At 36.4% G+C, this 20,725-nt stretch overlaps 1 protein-coding gene across 1 annotated transcript; it reads left to right on the forward strand.

Annotated features, from left to right (window-relative positions):
- Positions 1-1,568: 1,568 nt before the first annotated feature.
- LOC121400012 (zona pellucida-like domain-containing protein 1) lies at positions 1,569-19,393 on the forward strand. The gene is given in 12 exon segments (XM_041582286.1): positions 1,569-1,675; positions 5,964-6,081; positions 6,631-6,851; positions 7,073-7,257; positions 7,503-7,575; positions 9,522-9,619; positions 10,878-10,958; positions 12,298-12,469; positions 15,286-15,400; positions 16,094-16,117; positions 18,314-18,436; positions 18,439-19,393. Coding segments are annotated over 12 exon segments (1,251 nt in total). The 5' UTR covers positions 1,569-1,672; the 3' UTR covers positions 18,477-19,393.
- Positions 19,394-20,725: the final 1,332 nt, after the last annotated feature.

Below are 20,725 nucleotides of genomic sequence, written 5' to 3' on the forward strand. Positions count from 1 at the left end.
CACAGAATACAGCAGTATATTGAGAAATATTGTTACACTGGCTATGCCACTTTCCCACAGCAGCAGCCTAATAAAGTACCCATGTCATTCTTAATCTCCCTTCAGAATTGTTAGACTGACCCATCCTCTGTCTCTCTGAATGAAAGATCCAGATATTTGATGAGAATTTAAAAAAACAATTCCATAATTCCATGTATTTGTAATCTGTATTAATAATTCATTTTAGCGATATTTATACAGTAATTTACTTTCAAATGTATTTATTCTGTGGGTGGAATATTAAATCCTCAATCCCAATTGTATGATCTCGAGACCAACTATAGCAACCATTAAGAGGTTTTTTTAAAAACAGATGATTTATAATAAATAGAACCTGCTGTTTACTTGCTTTGGGTGATCAGACTTGCTGCAAACTTTATTTGCATAGAACGTCTAGTGTTTTTCTTTGAGTACAGGTATGGGAACCATTATCTGGAAACCCATTATCCAGAAAGCACCAAATGACGGAATGGCTGTCTCACTTAGACTCCATTTTATCCAAATAATAAGAATTATATTTCCTTCATTAAAATTTTAATACATGTTGTACCAGAAGCAAGCAGTCGTTTATGTGGTTATCCCAGCATAAATAATATCAAGTCCACTATATGTTATGTATCATTGAGATCAGAACCATGGAGCCAGGGAGGCTGTGATTCCCCCTCCCAGAACTTTATTTATCACTGATAATTACATTTGTTGGAAAAAAAGGTTCAAGGGCTTGGAGTGCTCTGGCCAGAAAGTATACAACCTGTTGGGAGCACATGTTGGGAGCACAGACAGGAATTGGTGCTCATGTCCCAAAGTGGCCAAAAAAGGCCATAAAAAGACCTACTTGAGTGCTGCCTTTACTATGAATACTTGCTGAATGGGGTCGTGTGGACATCCCTGAGACCTGAAAACATTATGAGCTGTTATGTAAGTGTTTTTTTCAGTTTTATACATGATTTAATACCACAGTACCAAGAGACTGTCGGGACCCAACCTTTTGTGTTCGTCATAACCTCTATTGAAAACACACGGAAAGTAGGTTAGACACAGATATCAGCATCACAGTTTTGCCTCTTTGTGCCATATACCGTGCCTTTGCTAAAATTGACCTCCATGTAACATAATGATTTAAAAAACAGAAAGACAAAAAAGGTGAAAAAGGAAATCGGTGTGCTCTATCTGAAACAATTTATGTACGTTTGTGTTATTGTTATCTTAGATACATAACGGAACTTTCTGAAAACAAGAAATCTGTGTCATCCTGTTTGTTTTATGTTTTAATAAGATAAACTGCGCATTGTACTGGGAACTCCCTATTTCTCCGGTTACCAAGAACCTCATGTACAGTGAGCAGTCATTCATGCAACATCTTTTTGTCAATTTCTGGGTTTTTTTTGAACTTTGCAACCAATTCTCAGATTTCTGTTTATGTCAAAAATATGATTTACATTAGGTGGGGACCTGTTCATTACAAAAGGCATTTGTTACCAGGTATAATACTAATTATTAAATATCCGATCATACCTTGTACTTACGCAATGAACTGATGTATTCCTGCACATATAAATAATCCAACCGATCATATGCTTTAGCTGCTTTGGGAACAAGAACTTGGACATCCAACATCACCCTTATAGCAGTTATGGTAAGTTTAGCCAATGCTGATAAACAGACAAATGCAAATGTATGATATAATATGATATGGGTGGGAGAGGTGCAGGAGCACTCCAGTGTTAATTAAAGCACAAGTGTGGGATTTAATTAATGGAATGCTTGGGGCATGGGTTTTTCTGAATTTCTTTCCAAAATCTGGATTACCATACATTAGATATACTGAAAAAGTATTTAAATTTTAAATAAACCCAATAGGTTTGTTTTGCCTGCAATATAGATTCAACAGATTCATGCAGTTTAGTTACCATCAAGTACCAGGCACTGTTTTATTATTACAAAAAAAAAAAATAGAAAATAATTTTACTATATTTACTTAAAACTGAGCTATTTGTAAAGAAGGGTTTCATAAGTACAGTGTATATACATCATTCTGTGTTTATCTGTCATTGAGGTATGTTATAAATGTAAAATTACACCAAATCAGCAATATGCATTGTATACATTATGGCAGTCTAACATATTTCTAGTGCAGGACCTGCACTATTTGTTAATAAACCACATTATTGATGTATGTATCATGTGAGCTAGAAGTGGTTAATTATACCCAACCATTTTTATAACATGTACCTGCATGCAGAATTGTCCATAATTGTGTAGGAAGTCCTCAGGGAACACTTTTACGTTCAATGTCTTTTCTTTCTGGGCTATTTTTAAGATATTCATGTTTTTATTGAAAAATACACTTTTTCAAGCCATATAACAATTTGAAGGGCCAGTGGCCAGGAATGATTGGATAAAAAATATCGTCTACACAAGCAGTTGTGCATACAGTATATAAGCACCTCTCACTCATAGTTGATGCAAACAGTGAGAAAAACTACATTTCTACTACATCTATATAAAAGCATAGTGACCTATAGCAGATAGTATAATCAGAAATTTTAATATTTAAAGTGCCAGTTTCAAAATGAAATTGCATAATTGCTGATTTGCTGATACTGTACATTGCCATAGGAAACTGTAGCATTGTATACTTTTTACAATATATGAACAAAACAGATGGGGAATATATATATATATTATCCAAAGCAAATATATATATATATATACTGTATATATATATATATATATATATATATATATAGCAACACAATTCACATGTAGGGGCACATTTACTTAGCTCAAGTGAAGGATTCAAAGTAAAAAAACTTCACATAGCAAAGTTTTTTTTTGGGGTACTTCGCACCTCGAATAGGCTACTTCGACCACGACTTCGAATCGAACGATTCGAACTAAAAATCGTTCGACTTTTCGACCATCCGATAGTCGAAGTACTGTCTCTTTAAACTTTAAACCTACCGAGCATCAATGTTAGCCTATGGGAACCTTCCCCATAAGGTTCCTAAGCTTTTTTTGATCAAGGAAAATCCTTCGATCGATTGATGAAAATCCTTTGAATCGAACGATTCGAAGGATTTTAATCCATCGATCGAACGACTTTTCCTTCGATCGTTTGATCGAAGCATTTACGCTAAATCCTTCGACTTCGATATTCGAAGTCGAAGGATTTTATTTAGAGTGTTGAATATCGAGGGTTAATTAACCCTCGATATTCGACCCTTGGTAAATGTGCCCCTACGTAATGTTGTCAAAAATAAGTAGTATCATAATTGAACATCCAACCATTCATGTAAAGAGCCCAGCAAAATGACAATTTGCATACATTTCTATTTTAGATATAATGACCTTAAGTCATTCTAGGAAAATATTTCATTAGCATGATGTGGTTTTAATCTTCTGTTAAGCTTTTAAGCTAAGACATTGGTGGGGAAGTAGTAATTTCATTCCAAGTGGAACCTACATTTAAGATTAAAGTTCACATCTGCATCAAACAAAATCATGAGCTGACAGGAAAATGTTATCATGAGAACAAAGTCGTTTGATTAAAATGACAAAGACGAAGAGTTAGCTGTCTTTTTAAATCAACAATAATATTGCTGTAAATGTTGGGAAGTGTATGAGTTTTCACAAGCTTTAAAAATAGGTTTGAAGAAAATTCTTTAAAGTGAGTCCTGCTTTCCAGTTCCCTACATTCATGGCAATAGGTTATTGTGTTATTCCACCCAAATAAGTTTGGGCAGGTACATGTTAAGCTAATGAAAATCATTATAAATAAAGCAACCTACCATAAGCACCCACTGAAGTGCTTGACTCCAAAATAGTCACTGACTCCAAAAGTACGTTATCAGCCTCATTCCACCGAAAGAATTAATGGCAATACTTACATGGAACCACGCCCCCAAAAAAAGCAGACTCAATGAGCAAGGCAGAAGCATTACCCAGAATGATGGCCAGAGGCTGCTCATTGTTAAAGCAATTCACAGATAAAAGAAAAATTTGAACAGCCACTGGCCTGGAGGCAGAGGATTCTGTATCACTAACGCAGTCACAGAAGTGTCACAGGTCTGTAACATAAATCCGAATATTTATTTCTCTGAACAAATATACTATTATATTCAATTCCCTCTTGGCCTGATACTCTGTTTATATAGCCCTAAGACACTGTAACATGTTCTTGAACCTGTAAATTGTTACATGTTCTTAATTTTTAAATTATTATTAATGTTCCCTCTGAATATCTCTATGTTATGAGAACTGGAAGCATGAGTTCTGGAAAGGACAAGCTACAGCACAGGTCTTGGAAACTTGAGAATTCTATGTATTTCTGCACTTTTCTGCACTTTAGACACAATTTAATCATTTTCTGCATAGGCACTTTTGCTAAAAATAAAAAGCAGAGATAATCCAACCATCTATGAAGCTATCAAATAAAACAAACAAGAAACAAAACAATTGCTAAGCCTGAAATCACCCAGAAGTTCATTGCAAAGTTAAAATAGCAGTTGGGGCATAAAACAAACATCATAGCAAAAATAAAATATAAAATATATAATTTGCATACAGTTTTTGGCTGTCATGAAGAAGACCTCAAAAAGACAAACATATTTAGGCTTTTTAGAATAGGATATTTTGAGTTTTATGTTTTTGTCTTGCACAGTCAATGTATGAAAATTTATTTCAGCAAAAGCCATAATTCTATGATAAAAAAAATCACCTTAAAGTCCATTGAACTATTGAAACATGCAAACAATAATGTGCAATGCACATTATAACATTGCCAAATGGCCTTTTCCTTTCTTACATATGTTTTTTTTTGTAACTTAGATTTTTATTAAGTTTTTTCCATTTTTCTTGTTCACGCATACATCAACAGCTTAAATGACATTAAAACCAAATGGCATATAAGTGTCTACAATCATGCATGGTTATACAATTTTAGTATAAGCATGTTATTAGAGATTAAACCTTGATAAGCGATTAATGTCTGATCTTGTACATGTCTTGGTGTGAATGTATTTTTCATTTGCGTAATTTTATTTCTAAAACATAAAGCATATATATATAACAAACCCTTTAAGGGGAGTGGGGGTGGGGGGTATAGAAGGGCCCTTGGGTGAGGAAGGTCAGCGACTCTGTTTGTATTGCACCTTAGACAGTTTCAATTTTATTTACATATTGGAAAAATGGCTTAACTCGTGTTATAGGTTGAGGCTTTATAGGCGTCCCATCTGGACCAGACTTTCTCCCATCTTTTCCGGTAACCCCTGATATTTGCTGTCATATATTCCATTTCCCTCATAACTCTCACTCTGTGTATTAAATCTCCTATCTTGGGGGAAGAGGTGTTTTTTCCACAGAGAAACGATGGCCAACCCAGATGCTGTTAAGATAAAGTTGTATTGTCTGGCATGGGCTTACCCACCAATGTTGTATAGATATGTAGGCAATTTTCCCTAAGTAAGATCTTTGAGAGTAGCTCTTTCACTTTTCTGAATAATGCTAAAATCTAGGGGCACCCACATTATATGTTGCTAAGTCCCCCCTGTGGCCACAGTTTCTCCAACACATTGGGGAGGTACCTGGGAAGATGCGAGTATTACAGGGGTAACATAAATGATTTTTTATTGCAAAAACAACTTTTACAACATACCCCAACATATGTCTAATATGATGAAAGGTTTTATGGGACATTTTGCAAAATGGTGATCTACTGTACTTGGGGAATCTGTTCAAAAGTACAAGGACCTCTATGTATAAATATCATTTTTATTTTAGTAAACAAGAGACCTTTTGTTCTGATAATGCTTCCTTGAGACATATATATTTCATAAATGTATTTCAATAAGATTATATTTAATGAAGCACCTGAAAGTAGGATGGCATAAAATAATGAATAGTATTATACTTCTTTATTCAAGGCCTTCTCATCAGAATCCAGAATAAAAGAGTACTTATTGTATGCTTTGCTCTTTAATTTTATTCATGGACATCTCAGCCTTGATATATCATCTTGCAATGACACTTGGAGAAAACCAGGTAAGAGATCTCCCAAAATTTCCTTGCTGTAGACGATTCATCACTGAATGTTTGCCTTCAAATGAAGCACAGTTAAATTAAACCCAAGAGGACTATTTTGCCTCCAATAATAATTAATTATATCTTAGTTGGGATCAAGTAGGCAGTACTTTTTTATTATTACGGAGAAAAAGGAAATTTTTCTAAAAATTGAAAATTTGAATTATTTGATTAAAATGGAGTCTGTGGGAGATGGCCATCCTGTAATTCGGATTTTCTACATAACGGTTTGTTAATAATTGTATTACTAATTAATTAATTGAAATGAATAACATAGAGAAGTAGAAATTAAATCACAAAGGAAAGTCCTTACATTTCCTTATGAAACCTCTTAACAACAAATTACAAAACAAAGGGAGAGATGGAGTCATGTCAGTATGTTGCTTAATAAGGATAACAAATGTACAGACAGAACAGCATTTTTTGTCATTTCACTTCATTATCCAGATACTAATGTTAGTGCGGTTCACAATATTTTTTAGCAATAAACTTTATTTTTTTTATTTGCAGACTATGGCGATATTTCGGTGACATGTGGACCACAAAACATTGAGTTGAATATTTATCTCTGCCCAATATATTATGATGGTTTTAATGAATCTCAGATATATATGAATGATATCTTTACTAACTCACAATGTCAGGGAATAATTGACACATCAGGCAGAGTCCCGGTTCTGAAATTCATCTTCTCAGTCAACGACAGTTCAACTTGTGGAAGTTCATTTGTAGTAAGTCTCCTTTCAGAATGCTTAGGTTAAAATTATTGTACATTGTTAAAATGTAATTGCTTAAACAAAAAAAAAAAAAAAACGCAGTTGAAATGAAATCCACGGAAAAAGGTAGTTGTATTATAAACATAAAAAATATGGAAAGGCAAATTGGTTGGAGAACTGTAAAAAACATGAATGATGGCACAGAATCCTAACATTTGTTTTTTTCTATCAAACAGATCACCAGTAGTCCTGGTCAAGGGATTTTTCAGGATTTCTCCAACATTCAGAGTGTAAATATCAGTGGAATCATTAAGTCAAGAGATCCAAGTACAGGCATTATTACTTATAGCTCAGCTTTAAAGTATTTATACTCTTGCCAATATCCCCTGGAGTATATTCTGAACAATACCAGGCTTGATGTGTAAGTACATTTACATTTAGCAAAACTCTGTTCATTACAAAGTATATGCAATCTACACCTCTTGATGCGCCTAACTGAGGTGCTTATATAGCATAACTGAAAACTAAATGTTCCATGTGGGAGACAATTTATATAAAATTATAACAATAAATGTTTAATCTCGTGTAAGCCATGGAATACAATATTCATGGTTACAGTGGAGTGGACAGTGGACATTCATTAACTATATTTATTTCACATTGCAGAATTGGAAATTCAGTAGCAATCAACACGAATAATGGCAGTTTCTTAAGCACAATCTCTCTCAAGCTGTATTCAGTAAGCCATTACGTTAATTTTACTGGGGAACATATGGGGGAAATGTTATTCAATGTTATTACATTAAAGTGATAATTTGTGATTGCTGGATGCATCACTATAGGTGCTAATATGGGTGCTGAATTGCACTTTGCAAAGTGTCATATGCAGTGTGCTTTACTAGCACCATGCATTTTAATGCACTGGCATCATCCTTTAATGCAAGGTCAAGCATGGTTACAGCACATAGTAGCCCTACATTGACTATGATGTAAAGACAAGACTCCCTTTGCAATTCAACCCTATTCACTATTGCACCTGCTAAATTATATACATGTGTGTGTATTTTACCTGTTAAACCAACCAGATTTATTTATTATAGCATATTGTTTATCAGATTTGATGGCTGTACCTGTTGCCCAAAACACCAATTAACTCTCATGATTGGTTAAAGGGGTGGTTCACCTTTGAGTTAACTTTAAGTATGATGTAGAGCAGGGGTCCCCAATATTCTGTAGCTGTGAGCCACATTCAAATGTAAATAAAGTTGGAGAGCAAATCAAACATGCAAAAAGTTCCTGGGGGTGCCAAATTTGGGCTGTGATTGCCTATTTGTTAGCCCCTATGTGGACTGGCAGCTACAGGAGGCTCTGTTTGGCAGTATACAGTATATGGTTTTTATGCAACCAAAGTTTACCTCCAAGGCAAGAATTCAAAAACACACACCTGCTTTGAGGCCACTGGGAGCAACACCCAAGGGGTTGGTGAGCAACATGTTTGAGAAACATGGATGTAGAGAGTGATATTCTAAGATAATTAGCAATTGCTTTCCTTTTTTTATTGTTTGTGTTTTTTTAAATGATTTAGATTTTTATTCAGCAGCTCTCTAGTTTGCAATTTCAGTAGTGTTGCTAGGGTCCAAATTAGCCTAGCAACCCTGCATTGATGAAGAGACTGGAAAATTAATAGGAGACGGTCTGAATAGAAATATGAGTAATAAAATGTAGCAATAACAATAAGGGGCACATTTACTAAGGGTCGAATATAGAGGGTTAATAAACCCTCAAATTCGACCCTCGAAGTAAAATCCTTCGAATTCGAAGGATTAACTGCAAATCCTACGATCGAACGATCGAAGGAAAGATCATTCGATCGATAAAATCCTTTGTATCGAACGATTCGAAGGATTTTAATTGATCGATCAAAGGATTTTCCTTCGATCAAAAAAACCTTAGAGGACCCTAAATAGGCTAACATTGTAGCTCGGTAGGCGAAGTATGGGGTCAAAGGTTTTTTTTAAAAAGACAGTATTTAGACTATCGAATGGTCGAATAGTCAAACGATTTTTAGTTCAAAACATTCTAATTGAAGTCGAAGTCGTAGTCGAAGGTCGTAGTAGCCTATTCGATGGTAGAGGTACCCAAAAAAAACCTTCGAAATTCAGTTTTTTACTTCGAATCCTTCACTCGAGCTTAGTAAATGTGCCCCCACATGTGTAGCATAACAGAGCATCTGTTTTTTTAAGATTGGGTCAGTTACCCCCATCTGAAATTTGAAAAGGGTTAGTAGAAGAAGGCAAATAATTAAAAACTTTAAAACAAATAAATAAAGACTAGTTGCAAAGTTGCTTAGAATTGTCCATTCTATAACATACTAAAAGTTAACTTAAAGGTGAACCACTCCTTTAATACAGATGAGACTATGGATGGAAACGATATCTAGAAATTTAAATTACCATGCCACTGCATGTAATAGAGAGCAAAATAGAGAATGATGGAATTTTACTGTGATGACTTGTGACATGAGCTCTAAAATCACACTTTGAGAAATCTGCCCCTAAGTGATCAGCAGCAAACACGAAAAACCAGAAAAATACTTTCCCTCCTTGCTAATGACATATTAAGCACTATGAATTAGCATTTCGCAAAATATTATGTTTTATTAATGTCTTTTGTTTTCTGTAACAGGATGCGACCTATGCAAAAGAACTTACTATTCCAAGCCCTGGATTACAGATGAATAGTTCAGTATTTGTGGAAGTGAGAGCAAATAACTTGACAGCAAAGTAAGATGTTATAATTGAACATTATTTTATCTACCATTAATTGATTTCACTCTAAGAGGTCATAAAGATGTTAATTACTTGAAAATAAAATGTAAAAAAAAGTAGAAATCAGAAGTTGATTGCAGAGGCATGCCTACCATGAGGCAAGCTGAGAACCTTACCAGATATGCAAAGGAACACATATGACACATATATGAGACTTATCAATAAATGAATAAATAAATGAGAATATTGCTGTTTTTACTAACCACCTTTTAAGCATTAAATGGCTACTTTGCCATTCATTTTCTTGCAGAATTGTGCTCAGCACAATGAAACCTAAGATAGGATATTTTATTGTTGTAAATTACACCCCTATCTAGTTGTATTAGAGAGGAGAAGAGGAGGTATGCACAGGAGTAGGTAGTGAGTAGTGGGAGAGGGGTACTAGAGGGATATGCACATGGCAGGATTAAAGCTTGGCTGAGACCTGCATTGGAATTGGTATAGAGCATAGCACTGTACTGTGGAGAGGAGTTGTATATAAGTGTAAAATGTGTGTATATACGATGAGACGTGTACTTTATGGAAAGTTCCATTCCTGCAGAGGAAAGGTTGCACTTTATTCATAGTAAATGCTGCTTATTGCTGCTAAGAGCTATGTAGTATTTTGCAGATCTTTACTATATGACATTTCTATGAATGCAAATGTGTGTGCATTTCTAAGCCTTGCAATTCACCTGCTGTTAGTAAACGAACCTAGCATTTTTCATAAGTGTCAAGGTTAGGGTTGTTTTCTCTGGAAAAAAGGCACTTGCGAGGGGACATGATTACACTTTACAAGTACATTAGAGGACATTATAGACAAATAGCAGGGGACCTTTTTACCCATAAAGTGGATCACCGTACCAGAGGCCACCCCTTTAGACTAGAAGAAAAGAACTTTCATTTGAAGCAACGTAGAGGGTTCTTCACAGTCAGGACAGTGATGTTGTGGAATGCACTGCCGGGTGATGTTGTGATGGCTGATTCAGTTAATGACTTTAAGAATGGCTTGGATGATTTATTGGACAAACATAATATCAAAGGACATTGTGATACTAAACTCTATAGTTAGTATAGGTTTGGGTTTATAGAATTTGTGTTGAAGTAGGGAGAGGTGTGTGTATGTTTGCTGGGTTTCATTTGGAGGGGTTGAACTTGATGGACTTTGTCTTTTTTCAACCCAATTTAACAATGTAACTATAAAGAAATCAACTATATAAATGTTTCTGCTTAGGTTTTATGTAATGCTGGATCGATGTTATGCTTCAGTGTCTCCATTCCCGACAAATTCCACCTATTATGACCTTTTCATTGGGTAAGTTTCAAAGTATTAACATTAAGTAAAAAACGGTTTTTATTTTTTTGCTATATTTAATACAAATTAATTGTGTAATTTACATGTGTTGTCTAAAAAGAAAAACACATATATGTCTTCACTTTATAATGCATGTTCTCTGTGTACCAGATGTAGCATGTAACGTTTATTTTAGAATAATGTCCCAGAAAGACAGTAGAAGTAGAAAAAATAAGCAAGCAAGTGGTCATTTAATTGTACAGCCAGGATAAAGCCTCCACAATGGATCTGGTCCCTTGTTGAAGAAATTTGCCACACACAACAAATTTGTTGTCTTTTTTAGGGTTCAGATTCCATTTGCCCAGTCGCTTGGGTTTGGCTGAAACCTGTTGAAAAAGAACATAGTTTGCATATACCAATGCTTTGAGTATAAGCTTAAAGGGAACCTGTCACCCAGACATAACAAGCTGTATAATAATATAATTCTAATTATTGATTCCATATGGTGACAGGCCATTTTAATGTGCATGGAACTTAAGAAATACCATTTTGACTCCATATCAACTCTGTAGCAATGGAAACAGAACCCTATAGGTTGTGGTTGGCAGCTTTAAAACCAGGCATCACAGCTTGAAGGAATAGTAACATAAAAAAAATAATAGTGATTATTTTATATACAGTACATTTAAATATAATGCGCTGTTACTTTGCACTAGTATATATTAGCTTCAGAAAGACTGCTACAGTTTATATAATTAAGCTGCTGTGTAGCCATGGGGCAGCAATTCAAACTAAATAGGCCAAAATAAGGCACATCAGATAAGCTCGGTAAAATACAACAGGTTTAGTTCTTATACAAGAAGAGAAATGGTTCAATTGCATTCATGGCACTCTACAAAACTTCAGACCTTTCTCATATGAAACAAGACAATTGTAGTAAATAAACAATGTATTTGTAGATAATCTTTCAAAAGATGCAAAATTAAAATTTTTCTGGTCATTCAAGTTTTCTGATTTACAATGGATTTCCCAACAGTGTCCTAAGCAGGCTCTTATGAAGCACAGGGTAGCATGTAAGGAGGCTGGTAGAATAATCTATGTTCCAATAACTGATAAGATATATTTAATTTTTGGCCATTTAAAAATGTTAGCAAATCATCTCTTATGAAGCATAACTAATCTGATAAAAGTATGTAAAAAATATTGAAATATATTTCATTCTTAGATCAACCATGCAGATGTCATAGTGTTTGCAGTGGATAAATTGTTTACACTGTATATTTAAATCCCTATTCACTACAGTATATTTGTTTTTCAATGTAGCCAATAAATAATATATTTTATACACTTTTTTTTACAGATGTAAAAAGGACACTTATACAGAAATAATTATGAATGGAGGTGCCCAATATGCACGGTTTTCATTCCGTACCTTCAGATTCATAGAACAAAATGGTCAGCCAATATCAACATGGTATTTGCACTGTATCACGCGATTGTGTGCAGTGGCAGAATGTGCACGAATTAAACCAGTAAGAATTATAAATGAGATCAATATTAACATAAAGTTATATACACTGTAATAATAGTATTTAAAGACAGAATGGAAGAGATATGGCTATATGCTTAATTGTAAGACAGACAAAAATCATGGAATCAAAGTTCTGAAACTTGAATTTTCGAGAGCAAAACAGTTGAAAACATGTGGCATCTAAAAGCTGATGAGATCATGTAGACATCAGTGGGATTGATTGCATTTTCAAATGGCAAGCTTTTTGTTTTTTAAATAGAGATTTTAAGACCATTGAAAAAAAATGGTAAAATGTGATTTTAGTGCACATTTTTAATTGATCAAGTTTTTGAGTTTTTCATAAATAAGTGTACAATTGGGAGTTCTAGCTTTCGAGTTTTTCGTAATCGAAAACAATAGGAACATTTACATTTTGTTAAATCTGCCCCATGGTGTGGCCCTGTTCTTAATGCCTGCCTATGGTCAGATAAGTGCAAGTACATATATATTTATTAGCTAAAAGCAGTCACGTTGCACCCAAAATCAAAGCATCACCTCGTGCAGTCATGGCATTGCTATGCAATAGCTCACATGATGCCTATATCAACCAAATGAAAGAGCAAACTACTAGGATTATTCAATAAATAGACATTAGAGGTAATTTTTTTTCCATTGGACAGAAGTGGGAGGTCAGCCAATGAAGTATGAGTGTGCTCCTTAGTGCTCTTTCCACAGAGCATTCTGCCCAGCAGAATGGATGAGCTTTGCATCTTAAAGGACCAGTAACATCAATTTTTTTTTACAAGCCAAATGAAACTTTAAAATTGCAAAGGCTTTATTAAAAAATAACTTACAGAAACTCCACTTCCGCTCCTCTTCAGAAAAGGCGAAAGGGCGACGATCCATCGTGTGGCGCTGGATTTCTCCTCCCTGGCTATCTCAGATATTCTTCAGCATGTGAAGGAGCCGTGGTCCTTGGAACGTCGGATGCGCTGGTGGGCTCGCAGGCAGTTGTTCTCCTGGCAGTCCAGTCCCATTGCTTTCATCACAAGAAGAACACCAAGGCTTGAACTTGCAGGGGGGCGCCCTGCGGAGGAGGCTGGAGGAAGAGCAGGAAGCCACAGAGGAAGGCGAAGTCAGAGGGCTCCCCAGCAGCAGTCGCGCCGGCAGATGAGGTCGCAGCACCGGTTTGTCCTTTCTTTGGCTACCCTCCCCGCAGCTGTATATTCACCTGTGCCCCCTAGCAATACAGGGCAAGGCGGGGCAAACAAGCCAGCCAGGACCGAGTAAAAGCGAACCATGATGCCCTTATGGTATAGTCCAGAGTCCCTGCACGTGAAGTAACAACCGGATCATAAGTACCAGCTGAGGCGCTAAACCAAGACCCTGCAGGACAAGTACTATCTAGTTGGGGGGCTGCTGCACGAGGTTGGAGGAGGCCACTTGGTGGTCGGCCTGAGTCCAGGTAGATGTGGGGGAGCGGAAGGGATGGTGGTACAGCGCAGTGGCATTGAGCGCATACAGCTAGCATTCCCATGCACGCAGCAGCCACGGGAGAACATACAGTATGCGGGGAGGGGAGCCGAAGAAAGGACGAACCGGTGCTGCAACCTCATCTGCCAGCACGACTGCTGCTGGGGAGCCCTCTGACTTCGCCTTCCTCTGTGGCTTCCTGCTCTTCCTCCAGCCTCCTCCGCAGGGCGCCCCCTGCAAGTTCAAGCCTTGGTGTTCTTCTTGTGATGAAGGCAATGGGACTGGACTGCCAGGAGAACAACTGCCTGCGAGCCCACCAGCGCATCCGACATTCCAAGGACCATGGCTCCTTCACATGCTGAAGAATATCTGAGATAGCCAGGGAAGAGAAATCCAGCGCCGCACGATGGATCGTCGCCCTTTCGCCTTTTCTGAAGAGGAGCGGAAGTGGGTGCTTCTGTAAGTTATTTTTTAATAAAGACTTTGCAATTTTAAAGTTTCATTTGGCTTGGTGTTTTTTTTTCGATTTATACTAACGAATTTTTTGTAAAAAAAAAATTGATGTTACTGGTCTTTTAAGGTGGCCATACAGAGGCAGATAAAGCTGTCAATATCAGTCCTTTAGACCAATTCAGCAATTTATCTGCCCGTGTATGGGGGCTTCCACCGGGTCTTTCTGATCGATATCTGGCCATGATTTTGATAGGGAAGGTTAAATTTCTCCGCCGACCGACCCGCCAGAGCCTATTGCTTCCCGTTGTAATTTGATCGTTCAGCCCTATATAACTCTGTTGTTGGTGGGCATATCGGTAAAAGATCCATTTGTTTGGCGATCTCACCAGACGAGCAGGTCTCTTCATGTATGCTAGCTTAAGATAAAAAAATCAAGCATGAATTGAAAAGTGCAGTGTTAGGGTTCCCAAGCCAGCCCTGTCCTCAGGGCAGGCAGTTAGGATAGGGTCCTGTTGAGGCTGGCATATTTGTCACTCTCTAACTTGTGCCTCTGAATGAACCACAAGTTAGGGGATGGCTAGGGGACAGGTAGGGACAGGAGAAGACGTGCATCCCACCCCTCACAAACAGAATATAGGCAGCGTTGTATTCGTGGGGATAACCTCAGATCTACTAATCCTTATATTCCTTTATAGAAAAATATGATATATATATATATATATATATATATATATATATATATGTATATATATAAAACTTCACTTATGCTGTAAACTATTTTGAATATTTGGAAAGCTTACAGGATTTCAGAGTAGGATAAAATTGTTGTTCAGATTGAAAAATGACAAAGCTGATTACAAACTATCTGTATAAAGTGTCATATATATGCTGATTAAAGGCTTTACCCCACAGACATGTTTAAGAAGAAGGAGAGAAGTGAGAGCAGACCAGAGTTCTTCCTCACCCACATCTGTTTCTGAACCAGCAACTGTTACTTCACCTGCAATTAGTACCAACATAGACAATGGTATGTATGGTTACAAGGTCTTGAATGAGACAATACCCACATTTACTAATTCAAATCCTAGTAATCCTACTACTCATCTAATCTTCTCTAACAGTAACAACACATAATGCACGTGCAAGCAATCTAATACCTGGGAACTGTGACCTGTGTCAACTCTAAAGATGGGCATAGACGTAACAAATACAATCTTTCTTGGAAAAGATCTTTCCAAGAAAGATCGTTTGTTTCAATACACACGTGTAGAGCTGAATTGTCATATATACAGGTAGAAACAATAAAATGCTAAATGTATCTAATGATTCAGCTCTAACAATGGCCGATGTTTGGATGCCTTCAAAGGCACCTGATCAAAATTTTGTGTCCAGCCCGATTGGCAAGCCGACCAATATCCAAGTCTTCTGCCAATATCGGTCGGCTCTTTTCCTACCATACACTCACTGAATATTGTACAATGTTATCTGTACATCTATGGCCACCACTTATTTACTATTAACTCTGATTTACTACAATAATATGCACCAGTGCAGTTGCCCATGGCAGCCAATGAGCACTTTGCTTTCATTTCCTTACTTGTATTTGACTAATCAAAAACGAATTACTGACTGTTTGCTGCGCTTGTACTATTTAGTAGCTATGGTCCAACATCAAATAAATCTGTGTATATTCATTATGTTTTTTTCTTGCTCTCTACAGGGAAAACTGGAAGCTCTAGCAGTGGTAAGTTATTTGGCTTCATTTGTTTATACTTTTTAATATGAAATATAAGACTACAATGTAAATAAACCCTTCTTTCAAGTTACATAGTTAAATTGGGTTGAAAAAAGACAGTCTATCAAGTTCAAACCCTCCAAATGAAAACCCAGCATCCATACATACACCCCTCCCTACTTTTAATTAAATTCTATATACCCATACCTATACTAACTATAGAGCTTAGTATCACAATAGCCTTTGATATTATGTCTGTCCAAAAAATCATCCAAGCCATTCTTAAAGGCATTAACTGAATCAGCCATCACAACATCACCCGGCAGTGCATTCCACAACCTCACTGTCCTGACTGTGAAGAACCCTCTACGTTGCTTCAAATGAAAGTTATTTCCTTCTAGTCTAAAGGGGTGGCCTCTGGTACGGTGATCCACTTTATGGGTAAAAAGGTCCCCTGCCATTTGTCTATAATATCCTCTAATGTACTTGTAAAGTGTAATCATGTCCCCTCGCAAGCGCCTTTTTTCCAGAGAAAACAACCCCAACCTTGACAGTCTACCCTCATAATTTAAGTCTTCCGTCCCTCTAACCAATTTAGTTGCACGTCTCTGCACTCTCTCCAGATCATTCATATCCCTCTTAAGGACTGGAGTCCAAAACTGCACTACATACTCCAGATGAGGCCTTACCAGGGACCTATAAAGAGGCATAATTATGTTTTCATCCCTTGAGTTAATGCCCTTTTTTTATGCAAGACAGAACTTTATTTGCTTTAGTAGCCACAGAATGACACTGCCCAGAATTAGACAACGTGTTATCTACAAAGACCCCTAGATCCTTCTCATTTAAGGAAACTCCCAACACACTGCCATTTAGGGGCCGATTCATGAAGCTCGAGTGAAGGATTCGAATTAAAAAACTTCGAATTTCGAAGTGTTTTTTGGGCTACTTCGACCATCGAATGGGCTACTTCGACCTTCGACTACTACTTCGACTTCGAATCGAACGATTCGAACTAAAAATCGTTCGACTATTCGACCATTCGATAGTCGAAGTACTGTCTCTTTAAGAAAAACTTCGACCCCCTACTTCGGCAGCTAAAAGCTACCAAAGTCAATGTTAGCCTATGGGGAAGGTCCCCATAGGCTTGCCTGAGATTTTTTAAATCGAAGGATATTTCTTCGATCGTTGGATTAAAATCCTTAGAATCGTTCGATTCGAAGGATTTAATCGTTCGATCGAAGGAATAATCCTTCGATCGTTCGATCGCAGGATTTGCGCTAAATCGTTCGACTTCGATATTCAAGTCGAACGATTTTAGTTCCTAGTCGAATATCGAGGGTTAATTAACCCTCGATATTCGACCCTTCATACATCTGCCCCTTAGTGTATAACTTGCATTTATATTATTTTTGCCAAAGTGCATAACCTTGCATTTATCAACATTGAACCTCAGTTTGCTGCCCAGTTTTCCAGTTTAGTGATCAAGTAAATAGTTTCTGCACCCACCACATCCTCTGTTAAATGGATCTACTTCAGGCATAGTATCTACAGATGCAGAACTTAGCACAGAGCGAGTAGAACATCTCTTTCATCCATTAAAAGTCTTAATTAAGTCATTCAAGGAAAAAGTGATATTGGGTATCACAGCCCCATATCACCCTTTACCAGATTGTAAGGAACACTTCTTAGACATACAAACAAACAGTCCTCCAAATCTTCATATTTCCAACACCTGCCAATCCTTATATAACTTCCCCCATGCATATACATATTATAAAGAATAGTGGGGCGCATTTAATAATACTGGGCAAATTTGCCCATGGGCAGTAACCAATAGCCACCAATCAATGATGAGCTTTTTAAAGCCAGCTACAAGTAGAACAATGAATGCAGTAATTTGATTGTTTGCCATGGGTTACTGGCCATCAGCAAATTTGCCCAGTGTTGATAAATGACCCCCAGTGTATCTAAGTTACATAACATTAAAAAAAATGCTAGTCGGTTTGGATTTCTTTGGCATATACATATTGAGAAATGGCTATATATATATATATATATATATATATATATTTGCCCATTTCTCAACAATATTGCAATGGGATGCTATTTAAATAGCATCTACTTACACTATTACTAACTCACAATTTAGAAGCCTGATTTAAGGTTTTGGTATTAATGTCTAATTGCTTTTTCATTTTTTAGATTATTCTGAAATAGATGCACAAGGCATTGGGAACACTACTGTTGGCTTGGGAATTACAGTAGGATTACTGGCACTTCTCTGTCTGCTGACAGCAGCAATTGCATGCATTTTGCACGGAAGACTGAAAAAATGAATACCCAAGAAAAGAACAGGCTACAATAGAATAACTATTGTATGACATCTCTATACTGTATAACTGCTTCTGCAGAGCAGCTGTATTAGTTTGGTATTAGTCTAAAGCCACCTGCTTTTCTAAAAATACAAATTTTTATAATCTAAAAGAAGTAATTCTTATTAACTTGATCTCACATTTAATAAAGGATACTTAAAACTTTACAAAATATATATTACTATAAATGAATTATGCTGCACAGGTTGGATTACAATATTTACTGACAGTTTATTTATACTTTGAACTGTTGGAAGTGATTACACATTTCTCTTTGCTCATGCAAACCTCTTCAAATTAATTTGCAAGCATTTACAAGATAAAGTATTGGTCATTACTTGTTAGCATGTATAGAATATTGGACATTTTTGTAAGCATTTGTAGGGTAGTGACCATCCCTGTTAGCATGTGTAGGTTAATTGCCTACAAAATTAGGGTTTCTTTATTTATACTATATGTCTCCTTTAATATGAAAGGTTGCTTCTAATCACTCATTTTAGGCATGAGCAGCATATTGATCATTGAGTATATTTCCCTTTACTGTTAAACATTCTGTTTAACTCGCATGTATTTGCAAAGCCTAGATTACAATCATTAAATCAGGAGTAAATTAATCTTCCTTGTAATCCTACTAATTGAAAATCAGGCAAATAGGCTTGCCAATGACATGTTACATGCAGAGTCCATGTAAAACACTTCCAAATGCAGTGCAAACCTATGCACGTACACGTGTAATTTATAATTTGTTCTTTGCTGTAACAGTAGCATCATTATATATTTAAGCTCAATTTGTGGCAATAAATTAATGCTTAGTCATGCTTCATTTAATGTTTAAATATTTAATTATTATCTTTGTTTATGGATATGTTGATTCTTTTTCTAAATAGAAAATAAAAAGTAAATCATTTGCATTGAAATCTTTTAGTTATGGTTATTGTGTTACAGTTACCATTAGTAAGTGTATATTATTCCGTGTTACATGTTCTCACACACCTGGTTCCTCTTCATTGCCACTAGGGATGGGCGAATTTGACCCGTTTCGACAAAAATTCACAGCCAGCGAAATGTCGCCGACGCCCATTAAAGTCTATGGGTGTCAAACATTTTTTTGACACGCGTCTTTTTTTTTTTGTAACAACGCTATACAAGTCTATGGGCGTCATTTCTGCGGCGAAACAAGGTGAAAAAATTCACCCATCTCTAATTGCCACCATTTATTTATACAGCAACACTATCAAAAGAGTTTGCATTCCATTTACGTATCTTCTCTTAATTGAGTGTACATCTTACTGCAAATTAAATTAAATATTGTCAATTTTATATAAAAGTGGGATACACCACTTTTCTAAAGACCACAATTAATAAATTGTATCAGATACATATATATGTTGATTCTTCATTTCAAGGAGAAGGAAAGTCCTTTTACTGATTATATTTATTTACCTGACAACCCTGGCCGGTGCACCTATCAGGAGAAAACTGCACCGGCCTGGGATTCTTCTATCGAGCACAACAGTGAGATCGTTTTCCTGCTTCTTCTTTCTTCTCATGGCTGCGCATGAAAAAGTCAGCTATTTCTTTCTACTGCGCATGTGTTTGTCCCTGGAAATTTGAAGAAAGAAGAAGCAGGAAGACAATTGATCCGTGGTGCTGGCTGGAACCCTGTTCCAGTGCAGTTTTCTCCTGATAGGTACACTGGCCCAGGGTGTCAGGTAAGTAAATGTGATCACTTTGGGGTGCCTAATAACTAAATTGCTCCCCCAAATAAAAATGACTTTCCTTCTCCTTTAAGGTTAGAATTATGGATGCACAAAAAGCAATGTATCCAAATCCACCACCAAAGAACCAGCTGAATACCAAATACAAATCCTACATTGCATATCAAAAGCTAAATTAGATTTTTTTTAAAAAAAAAAACAACAACAAAGAAAACTCCTACAACATTGAGTTGTCTGGGTTTTGATCTGACTCTGTATGGCCCTGAACTATAAACCCTAAAAAACAGATTGTATTCTGCAAAATCATGGATTCTCTACATCCTCATCCATAATAATATTAGATGTCCTAAAATAAAAAGATGTGAAGCACAGAAGGTTGTCTCCAGAAAGACAACTCCTGGGATAAGTTTGCATGTTGTAAAATTACACACACAATGATAAATTCAGCATTTATTTTTCACAGCTTTTTACATTGTTTTCAAGCAAATTTCTTACACAGCATAATAAAAATGCCCTTTCATATT

Source organism: Xenopus laevis, chromosome 2L (assembly GCF_017654675.1).
Source record: "Xenopus laevis strain J_2021 chromosome 2L, Xenopus_laevis_v10.1, whole genome shotgun sequence".
In the NCBI taxonomy this organism is placed as follows: domain Eukaryota; kingdom Metazoa; phylum Chordata; class Amphibia; order Anura; family Pipidae; genus Xenopus; species Xenopus laevis.